The 19,245-nt window shown below is 43.4% G+C and overlaps 1 protein-coding gene across 1 annotated transcript in view; it reads right to left on the bottom strand.

Moving 5' to 3' along the window:
• Positions 1-5,366: 5,366 nt before the first annotated feature.
• Positions 5,367-19,245, bottom strand: part of adgra3 (adhesion G protein-coupled receptor A3) — a 29,166-nt gene continuing 15,287 nt past the window's right edge. Inside the window, exons 4-19 of the mRNA XM_084344891.1 lie at positions 14,682-14,753; positions 14,502-14,573; positions 14,070-14,230; positions 13,262-13,475; positions 12,955-13,119; positions 12,198-12,399; positions 11,920-12,069; positions 11,249-11,407; positions 10,510-10,677; positions 10,129-10,336; positions 9,761-9,969; positions 9,480-9,604; positions 9,217-9,340; positions 8,507-8,652; positions 7,918-8,013; positions 5,367-7,146 (exon numbers count right to left, since the gene is read on the bottom strand). Of these exons, the coding sequence (XP_084201017.1) occupies positions 5,697-7,146; positions 7,918-8,013; positions 8,507-8,652; positions 9,217-9,340; positions 9,480-9,604; positions 9,761-9,969; positions 10,129-10,336; positions 10,510-10,677; positions 11,249-11,407; positions 11,920-12,069; positions 12,198-12,399; positions 12,955-13,119; positions 13,262-13,475; positions 14,070-14,230; positions 14,502-14,573; positions 14,682-14,753 (3,721 nt within the window). The 3' untranslated portion in view covers positions 5,367-5,696. The remainder of the gene's footprint in view (positions 7,147-7,917; positions 8,014-8,506; positions 8,653-9,216; positions 9,341-9,479; positions 9,605-9,760; positions 9,970-10,128; positions 10,337-10,509; positions 10,678-11,248; positions 11,408-11,919; positions 12,070-12,197; positions 12,400-12,954; positions 13,120-13,261; positions 13,476-14,069; positions 14,231-14,501; positions 14,574-14,681; positions 14,754-19,245) is intronic.

The raw sequence follows: 19,245 nt of genomic DNA, 5'->3' as shown, positions 1-19,245 counted from the left end.
GCGAGAGCAAGCGCCTACTTTGAACCGTGGCGTAGTGAATATTTTTAGACATTTTTTATTTTTGGCATATACAGGAATCATATGCAGCTGATTAAAAGGCAAATATGGGCCTGGTGCTCAAATATTTCACGTGGCTGACATGGATTTCAGAAGATTTATGAGACTAAAAAGAAATCAAGTAGCTTCAGTGATCTATCCAGATAGATGTCGGTCAAGGTGAAAGGTTCATGTAAACTACAGTCTCCCCGATGTTTGATGCATTGTCTTCATGCCCTGTAAGATTTCTATTCAAAACATTCATTTGCTTGTTATTCAAAATCTGTGCTACACTAAGCTAAACGGCTGAGAGCGTTATCAGTGTTCTGAAACTATATAATTTCCCAAAAATATGAAACTTTTGCTTAAAGTCTAAAATTAATTTATTTTTCTGTTGTAGTTGTAGCTAAAACACTTAAACGTTGAACAAATTTAAGTCAAAGCCTCGACTTATTCAGTATTTTGACAACTCCGTCCACATATGTTTAAAGCCTCTTCCCAAGCCCTCTAGCATGCAGAAACACAAACCCATTCCCATACACAGCATTCAATTTTCGAGGGTGCGTGTGAGAGAGGGCTCCTGTCTGCATCTGTCACCGTGAACAATGACTGATATCGGTTTTCGAGGAGGCTATAAATAACAGAGCACCTGGACAGAAAGATGAAGCCAAAATCTGCTCAGACAGACTGGCACAGGTAGATGGATGGCAATGTGAGGGCATTAATGAGAGCACAGGTCTGCCAACACATGGGGATGCGAACTCTGCAGATGGCTTGATGTGATCATTATATGGCAAAGTGTGTGTGTGTGTCTGCAACTGTGGAGGGAAAAAAAAGATAGGAAATGGCATCGGAGAGTGACTGGACCTATTTGTTCCCCAATAATTAACAGAAGAATTTGGGGAAAATTTCCTTTAAATATTGGAAACAAAATCGATATGGTTCCACGGAGAACTTTGACTTTAACCTCACAGACAACGTATTATTTGAACGTTAATTAGCTGAAGTCCAGGTTTCTTCAAGTCCAAATCTGGAAGAACTATTTCAACACGCACCATTCTGATCTAATGATCCCCCCAGCCCTTTACCCAAGAGATCACCGAATGAGCATCTATTTCTGTCCTCCTCTCTGATGGTGCCCAAAGTTTAATCAAGATATATTTTGGTTTGTACAAGGACTCTGCACATTGCTTAATGAGGAGACTGTGCTGATATTCCATTCATCCAAACATACAGTTAAAAAATGAGCCTAATAACTGCATTAAACTACTTTGGGGTTTAGGCTGAATTCCTTTGACGCTCAACGATAGAAGAGTCAATTATGATGTGGGAATCGCAGCCGATTTCGCAGTCTTATGTAGTTTAACGGATGAAATTGCAGTCCCTAACCGATGACAGGCAGATTCTCCCTGTGCGACATTATTTAAGGTGGCACTTTGGGCTTGCTCTTCTGCCAAGAAGTCTTTTGGACACCTTAATCAGTTTGAATGAAATAAGACAGAGAGGTAAAGCATTTGTCTTATTCAGGCACAAGAATGAATGTCACAAAGGCGATCTGAAAACCAATTAATGCACTAAAGACTGCAATACGAAAAGGTAATAAGCGCTGTATCCGTCTGGTTTTGTCTTTGATAAATCACAGGACTGTCAAATGAGAGCTTGAACTTGAAGGACACCATGTGACCAACTTCAAGCGTCAAATGGTCAAACTTAAATAACTACAAGCTGGCAAGCCTTTGACATTGAGGTGGCCAACAGCTTTGACCATTACAATGGAAAGCTGAGGTCAAAGTTTGTGTTAAAGATCCCATATTATGCTCATTTTCATGTCTATACCACATTGCTGCAGCACCTCTATTAAGCCTCAGTCTGAATGCGCCTGTCTCTTTAAGGACTACCTCCCAAAAAGCCCAGTCTGCTCTGATTGGTCGGCTCTCGCAGGCCTGAGCAAGAACGACCCAACGTGTTTCTGCATCAGCTCCGGTGGAGATTTGCAACCTTGGCCGTGCTGGGGTGGTGACTGTTAAGTTGTGACATCACAACCTTACGGAAGTCCTGATGGCTCATTTGAAGGCAGTTTCTGAATATGGGCTGTGTATATTTCACCGTGTAATGAGCATTTTCATACTTTCATCATATTTATATAACACCTCAACCTGCTTTATAATAAAACAAATACAATAAATCTCCCTTTTTTGCAATATTGGACCTTTTTAGGTGTTAGGTGTTTACCCCCTAAAATGACCACCTTAAGACTGGGTTGACTCCTCAAGGCTCTCTTCTCTTCAGAATCCCCTTCAATTACCATCAATATGAGTCATTTTCAGGCTTTCCACTTTCATGCCTCTATTCAAGATTTACTTTTCCGGAAAAAAAAGCCTCTTTAGCCACATCAGCATAAATATCAAGTTTTTGCAAGATGCAAATTGGCAGACAGTCACATGCTTTGGCTTCAGTGAGACTGAGTGAGCCATTTTCAAGATAATGATGAGCAAATATAATATTGCCCAAGTGTGAGGAATATCTGATGAAAAGAAAAAATAGCAATTAATATTAATAATGTCAGAGTATCCCTGTGGTGTGAAGGACAACTGGCAGTTTCTGCTGAGCAATCATGCATCTGTCGTTCAAAGGAGGTTGCGCCGTACTATGCAACTGTGTGTCCAATGTCTGAGTGCTTGAATGCAAACATTTGCAAAAGCCCTGACCTTAGCTCAAATGCAACCTGCATGCTGATGTGACTTGGCCTCATTTGCAAGTATTTAAATAAAGTCCACATAAAAGGCATAAATTCACCAATTATCTCCGCAGACAGCTGCTTGACAGTGACGGCGATCATCACGAACCCTGGATGCTAATTAACGCTTTAATCTATATGTCAGGCCTCGGAGGCTTTTGGGTGATTAGTAACACTGCAGGTAAAAAATATTTTGGTTCCCCTGGACAGCCAGAGCCACCTAATTACAATCAGCACAGTCAGATGGCTTCACTTTCCACAAAGTATCAATCTTCATTCCGGTGGCAAGTTTCCACAACAGAGCCAGATGCTTCCTCCAGGCGCCAAGAGCAGCGATTGGAAAATGTAAACAACACATCACTTGTCTGATGTTGGTCGTCCGCGAGCCTCCTGGTGAGGAACTGTGCTCAGATATGCTCCACAGAGCGCACTAAGTAGAAACTGGGTAGAAAAGAATAAGAAGGGAGCATCATCTGAAAATAGCCTGTTTATCAGCAACTGATGCTTTGGGTGTTTGAATATGACTCTCTCATCTCTGATTTATTATTCCTGAGATGTTTGATCTGACCCCAAGACTTCTGAATGAGACCAAGAAAAGATCTAAATGACTTCATTTGTTTTATCTTAATTTAGTATCGATTTGTGCCCAAGGTGTCCCTGTGAACCTAAAGCACAGATACTATCAGTTCATTTGTCTTGATGAGCTGTCCCCCCCTCCAACACGGCACACAAACATCCTCCAATTGTCATTCCTGCGTCGCTGACAACCTTAGATGAACTTAATAACAGATGGCAGTGCTAAAGAACCTCAGCAATTATTTGAAGATCACTCTTTCATGCCTGGAGGGGATCAGTGAGGCTGCCACTAATCAAGGCGTTAACTGCTCTCTACATAATTCAAAAGTCTTATTAGAATTTGTCACATCCAAGATGGCTGGGCAATATATCTTTGCCTGAGTGAAAAATGTGTTTTATTAATACGCCATTAATGAAAAATTGAAGCTGTTGGAGCTGTGCTGTCTCTCTGCTTCCTCGGCGTCTGGGATGATCAGTAGGCGACAATTAGTGATCATTTCTTGGGGAAAAGGGGAAAATTGCAGGAATATTTTGCAGCATGGCCTTCAAAATTTCATAATTGTTTGTGGCACGCTGCAAGAAGACGTGGCGATGACATCATCTTGAATAGGTAGTGCTTACTTAATGTTTATGCACTGGAAGTGATTCATCAAGTTCAAACAGTGTGGCGACAAAATATTATTTGTTTTCATGACTAAATAAACAAACTGATCCTAAAGGACAACACAATTTCATACCGTTTTACTTTGTTTATATATGGCAGACCCTGCCACCTTTCTAGCTTCAAACAGTTTTCTGGGGGCCTTATTTTCCTCTGAGAACGGCTTGAGTAGTGAGTTTGTACTATTACCTCATTAAATATTAAATTCTGAGTTTGAATTTCCAAAACTACATAGTGCCCCTTTAAAGTGTGTTTACAGGGAGTGCGACTGCATATTTGAAAAAAGTAGTGTAAAGTCTTTTGTGGCTCCAGAGGAAGCTGCCTTTAATCTGGTAAATGTCATTTATCGGTCATTGTGGGTCCCTTTCAGATTAAGATTTAAAACACAATCTTATACAATACAACATTTAATTAAAAGTTAAACCAGTGGTTCCCAACCTTTTCAGCTCAGGACTCCTTACAAAAGTTGGGGCCTGTCAACTGTCATTTTAATCAAAGAGTGATGCCCCCTTGATTTTTCTCCAATGGTTTTATTTAAATACAGTTATTATAATGATAATTGAGGTCCATACAGGTCAAATTATCAAATATTAGAGAAAAGATTCAAGAACATTCCCCCCAAAAAAGTGAAGCAGAATTTCCTTCCTACCTCATTAATCATCTTTTGACCCCTCAGATTTATCTCCTGATCCTTAAAGTATTCAAATCTTGCTACATGCTAACCAGCAACATTAATATCCACTTTTAATACTTTTGAGTACATTTTGCTGATAATACTTACGACCATAAAAATGCAGAGAACTGATTCAGACTTACAGGGATACCTGGCGTTCACTCAGTAAAAAGTCATACTAAACCATTTTAAGTACTCAGCAGTCAAATCATACTTTGTGTCTCTTACATGCTCTCTCTCCAACAGTGGTGTCAAGCTGTGTGTGGGACTCCTGCTCTGCTGTGGAGGAGGCGCAGAATGGAGGGAGGTGGAAGAAGCAGCTTCACTCCTCTCATTATCCTTTCCTCTCATGGTGGCTTCACCTGTGAGTCAGCTGTCAATCACAGCCCAGACATCAAGTCAGCGGGAGACCAGAATGTACGGTGCACTCATCAAATCTGCCAGCAGGCAGGGAGAAAACACCTATAGAGCCCAAAGCCACAGCCAGCTGCAATTAAAGTGCTGCTCCGATGTGGAGAAAGGAACCTGAGGCCACCTGAAGGTCAGTGAAAAACCCAATTACCAGCTTGTCATATATTGTCAGCAAGAGTAATTCTTGGAAACAAAACAGCTCTGAGTCACCTTTGCTCTAGCTGCAGAGCCCTAAGAGGAGATGGAGGGAGTTATAACAAGAACACAAAACATTCAATTAGACAAACTTTTGTTTTATTATTGTTGGGACAAACTAGTGAATGGAAACAATCCCTGCAGTGAGGGGATGCACAGGGCCACAGCTCAGACCATGCAGTTTTATGTACACAACTCTTAAATGGAATAAAACTGGTTTGGATTAAAAGTTATAAAAATAGACCATTTACAAAAACATATCTACAACGACAGTTCAGTGGCAGAAATGATTTGATTCTACATTTTTTTTAAAAGTACAATTGTAAAACAAACAAAAAAAAAGACATTTCACAGTTTCAAGGAAAGAGTCACGTGTCACGATGCAGTCTTTGGGACGGAAACTGTCGCTACACAGTAGTTTCATGTTTCCACAAGCCGGTCTTTACACTGGCTGCACTCTCTGTGCTAATTAAAGGCACTGGCTGTCCATTTTCTTTAAGTGTGCCACCATTCTGAGTGACCAGGTTGAGCCCATATGACTTGGGTTGGCTTTCTAGTTCTGTGGTGCTGGGCTGCTTAACAGTGCCGGAGTCATTACCCGAGCTCGATGTGGCGGCAGCAGTGACCCGTTCAGTTTCTACAGTCACCACTGATCCGTTCCCCACACTGCTGCTGCCACCTCCTTTATCTGCGTAGCGGGAGCGGCGCGGCAAGCTTGCGCTGTCGCTACTGTCCTGCTGCATCTGGCTCTGATGCCGCTCTCTGTAGGCCATGTAAGCCGCCCGCCTGCTGTTGCGTGCCGCTACATCATAGTGGTGGTGCCGCCTGTGGGGTGCGCTCTGCACGCTGCCGTCCACGCTGGTGGGGACGTCATAGGCGTACTCTCGCAGCACAGTCAGCCGACTCGCCCTGTGCGCTCGCGCTCTGTTTTTGTGATGCCTGCTTGCGTGTCCGTTTGGGGCAGCTGTTGGATTGTTGATGTTGTTCATCGGGCGGAACTGGACCTCAACCGGTGCCACGTGCATTTTAATTTCATTGTCTACTGAGTGTTCAGTCAGGCTGTTGTCCAAAATGGCTGCACCGTTGACTGTTGCCGGTGCTGAGGCAGGCTTGCATTGAGCTGCCTCTGCGTGCAGATTGGTCAGCTTGCTGCCGTGGGTGGAGTTGCGCATGCTGGGCCCGCTCTTATTTGTGTAAGAAGAGTCTGCACTGCTGTGGCCACACTTTGTTGACTCTCCGTCTGCTTTGTCAGCAGATCCTGCTGTGGATGTCATTGCCACGCCCGGCTGAGGCAGAAGGACATCCTCCTGTGCAGAATAGGCTCGTCTCCCAGAGCAACAAGCCTGGGACCAATAGCGCCTCATATCCTGCCTGTTTACAGAGTGATGTGCCACCATGAATGCCCCCAATGCCAGTGCGGCCACCCCAAACAGGCAGGTGAAAGCTAAGTCGAAGGGGTGGTCCTGTGATACAGCCATGGCCCCGAACACCCAGAGAGCCGCATACAGCCCCAGCGCCCCTGCTGCACCCATCAGCTGAGCAGCGAAGGTGTGCTCATTCTCCAGGGCCGACAGGGGCACAGCGTGGGGAGCAGACAGCATGGAGGAGGACGCCTCGTGAGGCTGGAGCTGCAGCGTGAGGGGGTGGCACTGGCTGCTGGGACCATCAGCCCCGGCCTCGGTGTTGGCTGAAGAGAGATGCTGCTGCTCTTCGGTGGGCTCCTTGAACTCGTAACGGCGTTCAGGGTGGCGCCGCAACTGGAGCAGAATGCTGAGGAAGTACATGCAGTCCACGAAGATGATGAATCCCACTGGGCCATAAAATGCACCGATACTGGGCTCCCATGCCATCCAGCAACTGCAGAGAGAGACAGACAAGATCAATCTAACATTTCATGTACAGTAACACAGTAGACGTGGCTTTTTAAGATTCTTTTTTCACTCTTTCAGCATTCACTTAAATTGTTTTGCAATTAAAAATTGCCAACAGCGGTAATTAAAACAATACCACATCTCCTCATCTGTCAACTTCACTATTTTATTTCTATTTCTATTTCACTATTCTATTTTTTCACAATTTTAAGTTAAAATGACCCTTTTGAAAAACTTTGGCGTCATTTTTTTACAGTAACTGTCCCATTACATTTAGTAACACAGGCTGGATTCATCTTGCTCGCATGAAATTAATTAAACTCCAAAGACTTCAGACAGATACGGGTCCAGATTTCTCAATTAGTCAGCCACGTTGCACAATCTAAACAGCTGCCACTGTAGAAAGGGGGTGGATGGGTGCTGGTGGTGGTGGTGGTGGTGGGGGGGGAGCTCGCTGTAAACTGGCAGCAGTTCCTTGTTGCTTGGATGCGCACACCATTAATAGGCCTCTATAATCACAACTTCAGGGAATAAACTTTTCCTACCCTCATAAAAATATCCATTATTTACTAAAGCAATGTAGCCTGGCCGGTCGATAACTAAAGCCAACTCCTCCCGAGGACAGAGTGTGAAAGATCTCTCGGGCCTGGATGCTCCTTTATTAAACACTGTTGTCCAGATAAAATATCACAGCATTACCATGAGCACATCCTCAGGGATGGGGACTTTAATTGCTTCCCATACAGGCACTACTTACTATGGTGCATTGGTCCGGCTGCCGTAGTTTCTGATGTTAGCTGCTGCAGTGATCCCGCAGACAATGATGGGTATCCCTCCGCCGATTAAGTAGAACCTTTTGGGGAGAGCACAGAGAGGTAGTTCTGCTTCAGTCTTTGTGTTTGTAGGATGACAAGTTGACATGAGACGAGCACAGAGGTCCAATGGTATTTCAGGCCTCTACACTGACACCATGTGGCAGTGTGGAGGAAACATGACCACTTATAACAACAGGAAGCTCATTGACATACTCGAAAAAGTATGGGTCACAACTGATTGATGATGTATGTTCCTCACAAAAACATAACATTCCCTTATTTGTTCTGCAGAGGTAGAACCTGTACAGTACAGTTTATATTATTGGGACAAGATTTAAAGAGACGACATGAGTGCAGAGTTTTGTGTCAGACTGCTATGTCTAGAAAAAAAAAGCTTTACTGAACATGAGAATTGGATTCAGCAGCAAGCTGGGACTGTAAAAAGGCTGTAATTAACAACTCTCACATCCAAAGTTGCCTCGTCCAGCGCAGAAAATGCAAATGCATTACGAAGGAGAAGTGGTATCATACCTCAGCATAGGTCGCGGTGGTGGCGGAGGTTCGTCCAGCTCTTCATAGCGTTTGGCTTTGCGCGTCACCTGTTTGTAAATGTTGCGTGCAGTCACACCCACCCACAGAGCTGTAGCCAGAGTTGAGTAGTGCAGCAAGATGCCCACCTAGAAGAGATTGCATCATTATATATCTGACAGTAACTAAAGAAATGCAATCAATCTCCTATGTCAGAATGATAGACTGCCCCTGTTGTTTAGTCTCAGATAAAAGTAAAAATGATGGACTCCGGTACAGGACTCCAGGAGTATTTTAAATGGCATGATGATCCTTAAGTAATTTGGTATTGAGTATGTCAGCATCAGTCTGAGTTGAAAAATCACCCTGTGAGATGTATCTTTAGGCCGGGGGGGATTAAATAAATAGACAAAAACTTCTCTGCCACAATCTTTCATCCTGGTACTTTGTGCAATGAGAAATGAATAAGTAATGCGTCTCAGTACAACACACCATGAGGGGAGATGCAACATTGCCTCCAGCCATGGAAACGATCTAGTGCATCTCTGTGTATTTTTTTTACGGTTTCCACATGTTTTATGAGCAGAGAGTGAACTCAACCAAAGGTGTTTTTTTTCCCTTGAAAACATCCAAAGCACTTTTGTCTGCTGACTTTTAAGTTTGGTGGAAAGCATTCACAGCAGTGTTGGAGGTTTGCGGCACCATGTGCTTACCGCTTGGCAGACGCTGGCGTACCGCGTCTGATTTATGCCGCCTACAAAGACCCCACAGGTGAGGGAGATGTGGAAGCAGAGGTTGACCAACATGTGCCAGGATTTGCGACTCACACGGACAGACCTGAAGACACGGGAACAACAAGTCGCAAAATTGAAATGGGGGAGAAGTCCGTTACGCAACATTTTTTTTTTTGTTTATGGATGGACCCAGCTGAACATAATGACTTAAAACAAGAAAAATAAAGCAGCAATATAGTTACATGTGGTGGTAAATGTAGCTGGTGATGATAGTGAGCAGGCAGAGTAGTAGTATGATGATCGTGGCATAGATGACTGGGTGCAGGGGCTGAATGCTGGGAGCGAAATACTCCACACTGCTGAGGTCCTGCAGGACAGATAAGGTGATTAATCCTCAGCTGGAGAAGTTACAGTTATAATACTTATAAACCACTAAAAGTGCCAGTTGCAAAGTGCCCTGCACACCATAGTTCAAATTCATGATACATTTCATACAAACAAAATAAGGAATAATGAAACCTACCATCAGCAGGCCATAGTTGCCCAGAGAGTTGCAGGATATGGTGGTGAAGTTGTCATGATGGCCCAGGATGCGGCAGCCGTCGCTCTGCCATCCTCCATGGCCTCCCACCAGGCTGAAGTTCCAAGAGGCGGACACAGCGTCTGAGCCGCGGGCAAATCGCCGCAGGGTGATGTTCACGGGCGTCCTGAGGACGTGCAGGGACATGCCGTCTGATGGAAAACAGACAGTAGTAGATTTTATTGAGGCTATTTCTAATTTTGGTGCTTTTTGAGTCCGAATATTTTCTGTTTTCTTCTCTCCAATTAAATAAACAAAAAAAACAAATACAAATTACTTACCTAACCCTATATCAAAATATTGTGACTCACCTATCTTGGCCATGATGACAGGGGTGGCCACACTCCTCCTCTTTCCACCATCAGCCAGATGGGACGAGTTGCTGGTAGAGGGAAAAAACTTGCCGTTGCGGAAGCCCAGTAGATGGAGCTTGTAGACCGTGTCCTCTGCCTGCCCGGGGAGTGCAGCCTGAGTAAAGAGTGACTGGGGAAACTGTAGGGAAGCCTCCACAATAGTGTTCTACAGGGACAAAAGATACTATTAAGTAAAAAAAAAAAAATCCAACCAATCCATTTTTTACAATGGATCTATAGTTTTGTTTTGATTACAATTTGTACACATTTGAGGGATTTAGTTTTAGTGCAAAAAAACAACCTGCGCACAAATTGTTATTATCTTTGGTAGGAGCTGACCTTGTGAAAGATGCTGGAAAAGGAGCTGGTTGTATTGCATTTGAAGGTGAGTTGGCGGTCCTGTCCGGGGGTGCGCTCGGGACTGGACTTCTGGAACAACCTGCAGGTCATGCCGTTCCAGTCGTTGGCCCTGACAGCGTGAGCCTCCAGTGCTATGTTGGGGGATGTCTGGAAGGACAGCAGGAATAGTGAAACATGACTCAATTAATTCTAAAACCAGAGTTCAGATCAGTCAAGCACTTTTTACTCGATCATCGTATACAGGTTGATCTCCTTTCTGCAGGTTGTGCAGTACAGCTTCCTTTCTGTAACTCCTCCCAAAAGCCAATTGTTTAGCTTTATGTTGGCGAGCCAGACATCGTTTAATGACAGCCTGTTGCTAAAGCGATAACAAAACCCACCTGTTCTCTAATAAGTGATGAGCAGGTACAACAGTTAGCTAGCTCTCTTCAATGTGCATGCACAATGTGAAACAACAGAGAACTCCCGCATTACGAGTGTAGATTGTAGCCCTAATGATGCTGGATTTACACCAAAGTAGAACGTAATGGACAAATGCAGTCCCATCTGGTGTGAGACGTCAGGAGAGTAAATTCAAATTTAATCAAATTTTTTAAAAAGGTCAATACTAAGCATTTCCCAAACGTTCAACACTTCGTACCAACCATGTAGAACTTAGGTCTTGGACAAACAGACTCGCTATAAAAATAGGGCCCTTTGTGTTGTTAACGGGACTAACCAGGGAGAAGGCCTGTGCTGTGGCCAGACGGTAGCCAGCGATCTTCTGAAGGCAGGTGATGATGCGGGAGCAGGCCATGGCTTCACGCTGAGCCATCCAGAGCACCCTCTCATCTGCCAGCATCAAGTTACTGGCCATGCTTACCATCACCTCCCCCAGCTGGAAGACAAGCAAAATTCAAACATGAGTGAAAACACACTGAGAAGTTGTCATTAGAGCTTCAGAGAGCCAAAGAAAGACATTCAGCAGCAGATCAACAGCTATCATTCTAAACTACTTGAGTGGAAACATAAGAAGTGAATATGTTCAGCCAGAAACTTGTTTGTGTCACTACAGCACTAAACACATGCTTGAGGGAAATACTTGACTTGTAGCGATGCGACGATTGGAAGCACATTTCAAGTATGTCGTCGCCCAACTACCGGACAACTTTTATATGCTGTGAATCTATAGCGCTCCTCGCCATCAGCAGTTACAACAAGCTAGGAGCTCCTTTACTTTGAAAATGCTCCTTCTGTTGGCCGACAGCTGCGCCCAAAGTCGTGACAAGACATCCTTTCTCATTAGACAACATGACAACAAACAGCTGTTGAGCATTAATCTATTTGTCCTTGAAAGGAGCAACACATGCATTCTATTTGGTAATGTGCTCAATTAAACGCAGTACTTACATCTTTAAACCTCTCGACAAACTTGCCAATCTTTTCAATCATCTCAGCCACAAAGATGATGTCCATCTTGTCTGAGAAGTTGGCAGCGTCGATAGTGTAGACCAACAGGCGCCGAGCCCTGGCCACCACGTTGCTCTCATTCAAAGGCATCTATTGGAAAGATAGCGAAAGAGAGAATCAGTCCCTGTTTAACTTAAAACGGTCAAAGCAGAAAAGATTTGAAGTGTGAATTAATATAAAAGTGACTGGGGTTAAAGGGCAGAAAACCAGATACAGACCTGGTTGATGACGTATAGAAACCTCGTGACATCTTTCTGGAACTGGCAGCGGGAGTAGTCGTCATCCGTCCACACCCCCTTGCGATTGCAGTAGCGCCACGCCCGCTGCTCCTCGCCTGAGCTGCCCGAGTACGTGCCTGCGCTGGAGGGCAGTCTGTTGCAGGGGAGGTGGGCTCTGATCCCTGCCACGGTGCGCGGCCACCTGGAAGGAGCCAAACAGATCTCAGTCCTGCTGCTTCCAGTCCTCATTAACTGACGCATGCCGTGTCCTTACTTCCTCCTGACTTTGTGTCATGTGAGCCATGATGTGTGTGACATCAATAGCAACACAGTAATGTTATTACTATGGCAGAGGCCGTGGAGTAATTCACATGATTCACCACAAGGGGGGGCCACAGCGCTACATGTCACACTTGAAACATAATGGTTCACTTGTACACAGAGTGACTTTTGAGAATGGATCCATGTGTTCAATTTGGTAAATTACAAAAACCTATTATTAATATCTATATCCAATATATTAATGCTTTTTGCTTGCTGATGTAATTTAGTTTCTAAAAATGCCCAATAAGACATTTTAAGCCAATTAAACAGTTGAAAATGTGAAATAATTTGGACTGAGTGTGACCACAGCTCCTTCATTACATAAAAGAGATGCCAACATCAAACCTAATATAAAATATAGGCTAGAGTTGCAGCCAATTCTTAAAGCAACATGTCTAAGTGATCATTTCTGTGTCTGATTTTGTGCACTTACTTGAACTCTCCCTTGTTGTTAGCGACGCGTTCAGGGACACAATACTTGGCAGAAGTCTCCAAGACCACGATGTGGACAGTCCTGGTTGTGTTGCCCCTGCTCGTCCTGACCCGGCACTCCCAGTTCCCAGTAAAACCAGGCTGAATGTTTGAGATGGTCAACGCGCTGATGGGAAACAAGAAGGTGAAATCAGACAAAAAGAGCTACACAGACTGCTTTATTTATCCTAGTCCAACTGTTATAAAGCTAAAAGTTGTCTTCATTTAATTCTGATGATCACAGATATGATCATGAATCACTGCCATACCTAGCAATGAGAGAGCAGTCCTGCACCATGCGTCTTTCAATGACGATGCCTTGGGCGGCGTTGGGCTTGACCATGCGGCCGTCTTGGTACCACAGCACCTGCATGTCCTCGGCCACGAAGGAGGCCTGACACTGGAATGGCAAGCTGTCCCCCTGAAAGACAACCTGCTGCTGGGACGGAGTCAGCTGGAAGGAGGGCAGCTCGAGTGGAGCATCTGCGGAGAGCAGACACCAGATTTCAGGAAGAGGGTCAGGCATTCATTTCTCACAGACAAATAAACAGTTACATGATTCATATTCCTCACAGATAAACAATACATTCAATAACTCCGGACACAGAGCCTTTTTGTTTCAATCTTGGCACTTGTTGGACACACAAAAGTGCCTTGAATTCTGGGTACATGTATGCTACTTCTCATTCATGTCAGGCCACAGCTCCTGCTAGATCTGTGCCATGTATTTCATAATCCTTCGCTGTGATAGGTGCCAAACTGATAAGACATGAGCAAGTACAAACAAAGACAGCACTGGCCTGGGCAGCCCTTCTCTTATCTCCCATGTCATTGCACAAGCCCCTGGTCCCCAAACACCAGCCGCCTCACCGATACCAAAACAGAGGAATTAAAGAGTCGGTGCCCCATTTTGACTCTACAATCTGTGTCACAACTCAATATGACTTTCACCCTTTAGAAATGTCAAATGACGCATCAGGTAGTGTCAGTGAAATAATGAAGGATTCGACGTCAGGGTGTTCAAACAAAAATTGTAGGCTGACGCTTATGTGCCGTGTTGAATCAGGTTGTCCCTACCACAGGTGAGGAGCTCTGGCCTGATGGAGGTAATGAACTGGCCCTGGAGAGACTGGGGGTAGGAGCACTTGGTGTTCTTGACCGCGATGTTCCTCTCTTTGAGCCAACGCAGCAGCCACTGAAGGTTGCAGTCACACAGCAGGTTAGGCGTCTGAAACTCCCTGAACAAAAACAAACATACAGAAACAGGGAGGAAGACGGGTTAAGTGGTGGTTACAACTAAGCGATGAATTGTTGCCTGTCTAAAGCGACAAAAGCCTGATTTGACTGATGTAAACCCCAATTTTGCCACCACATTTTATGACTTATCACCATTTGTTCAAAAAACTGTTTTGAAATCACAAATTTTCATTTTATAAACATACTTTACATCACACATTGATGCTTGCATGTGATTTCAGTGCACGACGTCATGCTCCTTTTAATACTTACAACGACTTCAGAGACACCAAGCTGTCAAAGGTCCCCTGAGCCAATGAAGAGAATGTGTTTCCTGAAAGGTTTCTGGAAAATAACACATGATGAATAGGAATAATCATTTACCGCAATCTGTTACGAAGATATGATTATGTAAATGTCTCTATATTTTCATAAAAAATACTGATGACTTACAGTCTGATCAGACTGGCGAGGCCCTTGAAGATGTCTACATTGAGACAGCCGATGCTGTTATTGGACAAATCTCTGTAACACACACAGACACATACAAATCTGGTTTATTTCTTCCACATTTTAGAAACAACAACATGACAGCTACAATACCCTTAAAGACCATCAATTAGTAAACCACATTAAGGCTGGCTGGGAATATTTTCCAGCACGCTAAGCCCTGAGAATCAGATTACTTCCTGAGAAAAATTGAGAAACTGTGAAATGTTTACTTTGCTGAGACAGATTTTTTTTTTTTTAGACAAAGAGCTAAGTTCAACAAAGACAGGTTGGGGCAAAGATCCCAAAAATTTAGCTGACAGGTTTACAACTTTCAAGGTGATGTCAGATAATGTCTGTGTGGGCCTCGGGGGGGGGATCTACACATCAAAGGCAACACACTCTGAGAGATGATTAATTGCCTATGATTAATGTCAAACATGCCAAAAGTGTGTGTTTCTCCTCTGGATGTGACCTGACATGATGTCTCTGGCAAACATCAGATGGCAGTGTCTGAGACTCTTGACGCCTTTCAGGGGCAATCATAGACGAGCCCAGGACCAACATGGAAAAGACTGATATCCTGCCGCTGTGAATTAAACCTAATGTGTAAATATTACGAAACTACAACAGCTGCAAAGAGGTTACGTTCACTGGAGGCCCCAGGTAAGCCTACACCCCACTCGACAAGCTAAAACTCATTAGTCTCACAATTAAGTTGCTCTTTATCCAATTACTGTTGCTGTTTTTGTCAATTTGGAGGCTACTACTATACTGAGATATTAACACCAAAGATCTTATGGCCAATCTGTTGACAAAGAGTTGCCTATTTAAACAGTGACAAGACAGAGTAGATCATGTAGAGTCATGACTCTTGCCAGCTGATAAATGCAATGTTGTTTCGCTTTTAGCTCGGTTTTTGGTCATCACCACTACCTAGGGGCTCATGCTGTCTGCCTGCCATTTGGTGGTTGGCTTTTTGCTTTTGCTGAAAACAGCTGGATCTGGTAGCAGAATTCATGGCAGCATGGGTGAAAACTGGACCAAAACAATACATTCTGCGGCCTGCAGAACCAAAACAATTAGCTGAAAGGCGCCAAAATGTTCTGTCGAGGTGAGAGAAACTGCAGAGTTAGGTGATAATCCTCTCTGAGTTTGTCACTATGACCACCATCTTTTTCAATACACATCGATATTTGATCCATTGAAACAACATCAGGGTTTGTAGAGCTTTATTAGTGTAAAATTCAAGCACTTTTCAAGCACTCTAAGGTACATAATTCCAGACTCCTGAAGCCCTTTGAAGATTTTTAGTTTACATGAGTGTTTATGTAGATGAAACAGCAGATAACGTTTAAAGTCAAGCTTTTCCAAGGAGTATATAGCATATAACCAACCTTGAAAATATAGCAGTTAAAATAAAGCACTTTCCCAGACTTCCAAGACTATTAACTCATGCAGCTTTGATAAGTTGAAAAACTTGTGTTTTTTATCCAACAATCCCACTTTAGACTCATTCCCAGAGAGATAACATTTGAAGCAACCCAAGGTTCAAAGTAGTCACAGCACCTTCACAATAGCTGTAACACATATTCCACTGTGAATGATCCAATCACTGAGTGCCAAGTAAAGAAACAAGAGCCTGGGAGAAAAAGACAGATCATTACCTCAACCCACCAGATAAACTGTATCCTGGGGTGCTCGAGGAATGTGATACTGACACAAAGTGATACCTGGAAAATGACTGTCAGGCATATACTCACATCCGAGCATTTATGTAATTATTGGTGTTGGTCCTTAAGGTACCAGCTGGGGAATTTACTGTGTGAGGTTATTAGTTCCACTTGGAAGAGAAGGAAAAGCTGCCTTTTGCAGGATTGCCAATTTGTGCTAGCATTGTGTGTCAGGGGAAGGATAACACAGTAGAAGTGAAGGGGTGGAGGGAGGGGGCTCCCCTAGCTCAAGGCTAACTTTCATCCCACTTTATCGCCCAGATTCAAATACTAGAGTTACAGCTACATGAAGGGACTTGAGACAAGCTGGTGAATACTGTTATTTCTTTTAATTCACTTTTAGGAATCATTATAGCCTAACTAATGTAATCAGTACTTTGCATTTAAAACCACGTAACACAGATTTTCCTTGTCTGGCTATGCACCGACAACTGACTAAACTCTCTACTCTCCATCTGCTTCTACTAGTCAACTAGTGTTCATTACCAAAGACTGATCCCAAATGTGTCTTCCAACCACAGGCATGTAGCACATTAACAGCCTGAAGGACTGTTTCAGTGCAGCGCTTCAGTTGTTGATGATACGAGGAGCAGAGGCAAAAATAGCCCGATGTGATTATGCTCTCGAGAAGGAACTGTTCAGCTGCTGGTGGAATGCAGAATAAAAAGGGCTCAGTCCAGAGACATCCATGTGGTCTGAGTGTTGTATATTGTGTTTGCACACATTTCTAAGTGTAAAAGTGTGTGGAAAAAGTGTGTGAGCTGTGTTTAAACTGAAGTAAGCGATAGTCTTTTCTTTCCCCGGAGGGTGTTACCAACGGTTCACCCTACACCCGAACTCCCAGCACGAATAAAGAAACCCAGACAAGTGGGACCAGCTGACTATTCTGAGATCAGATGTTAGTCCTGTTGTAAAGGTGCAAGCGGAGACTTCTTTATGTGCCAGTCTTCTCATCTGTGGACCAGGTTTTAGCTCAACATAGAGAGTATTTTAGTTTTTCTATGAATCAGTTGGATCTGCTTTACATTTACAATGATTCAAGGTTGCCAGGTCCATTTCCCAACTACAGGACGTATTTAAAATTGCCTGGTTTTCTCAGTTTTCAACTTCCATCACAACGTTGACCACTGAAAACAAACGTTTTTGAAAATGCTGAAAAGGACTAAATTAAAGCTGTAAGTGATTAATCGATGAGTCAAGTCATTCATTTTTTTTTGATAAATGTCCAACAGTTGCTGGTTTCAGCATCTTAAATGAGAGGTTTTGCTGCTTTTTTGTCATTAATGATCTTAAATTAAGAGTATTTGGGCGACTGAATCATGAAAATAATCTATGATGGAAACCGTCATTAGTTGCAACACTAGTCTGAAGTAGATAGAAACAAAACAAATAAATAAAACAGTGTTGATATGACTTTTTTTTTTTTTTTGAATTACATTTTCTTTGTTTGCATCTTACGTCACATCGTCAACATTAAATTCCTTAGTAGAAAACTTTAGATGAAAAAAATGACAGCTTTGATTTTTAAATGGTGTTAGTGCCTTGCTCAACACCTAGTCTCAACACCTAGTCTCAACACCTAGTTAAGCACTGAGAAGAGCTGGATTTATGGTTGACACAAGGGGTTAACGGTAGACATGCCATAAAACCCTACTATGTTTGATTTACAGTTCAGGGTTTGATTTCTCCGGTTGACGCACCACTGCTATGTCAGATGAATGTGCTGTACATGATCAGGCAGCGTCGTGCTTTAGTCATATTGCCCACAGTATCTGTGTTTACATTCTTTCATTTGCTTTGTGATGTGAGCAACTGTGGGAAATTCCAACTTCTTTCAAAACTGAATATGAGACTATTTGATGAGATCACGTGGTTTCATTCACTGTGTTGGGAGTGTGGGGTTGGCGCTGAGCAAAACATTTACAGTGGAGATTGTTTGGCTAGATGTGTGCTACTGAAAAGGAGGAGAAAACTGAAGCTTAAAAAAAACCCAAAAAACCTTGAATCATGTTGTCACTTTACTCTGAACACTGTTGAAAACAGAAGAAGCAACTAAGCCTATGCACATAGCCACAGTAGGCATGGCAGAGAAGAAGCTGAAGTGTTTTTCAGCCACACTACCAAACCCATATTTCCCAAGGCAGCATGAAAATCTGACGCGCACACTTTGCTCACAACAACTACTTTGAATGCGTCATTAAGAATAATGGCTCATATGTAGAACCCATATTATTCTAACTTCTGCACTCTCCTTTTTAAATGTCTTCTTCACTGTTTTGTGACAAGACACAAAGTAATTAGGCCCTCCAAATGGCACGTCTTGAAATGAGAAGTAATCTAATCAGGTGATTCTGAGGGGGGTGGGAGGAAGTCACACAGCTGGTCTGGCAAGGGTAAAGTCAAAGATAAGGACAAAGCGATGGTAGAGAGTGCCAAAGGTATGTCAAATAAATGTGACGTAAATACTGGTAAAAATATTTTTTTTTAATGTACTTCTTGCTGCAAATTAACTTCACTCCCATTTTCCAAAGACTGGGGGGGAAAAAAAGTTGGGTGGATGTGTAGCGGTGGATGCCAACCCTTGATGTACGGCTTCTGTGTTTACATTCCCAGGGTCCAGCACTACCTCATCGTCTCCTTTGCTCGTCCTCTCTTTTCAGCACTCCCTCCCTTTCACAGTCGAGTGAGTGACAACTACCCTTTGAAATTAACTCAGACCGGTGGCGGGGCCAATTAAACCTTGTCGCCCTCGGGGCAAAACCCAACTGTACTGTGGAACAAACCACGTGAGGTTG

Source organism: Pagrus pagrus (genome assembly GCF_965226575.1).
Source record: "Pagrus pagrus genome assembly, chromosome: 22".
In the NCBI taxonomy this organism is placed as follows: Eukaryota; Metazoa; Chordata; class Actinopteri; order Spariformes; family Sparidae; genus Pagrus; species Pagrus pagrus.
This window is presented reverse-complemented; position numbering and strand designations above follow the sequence as displayed.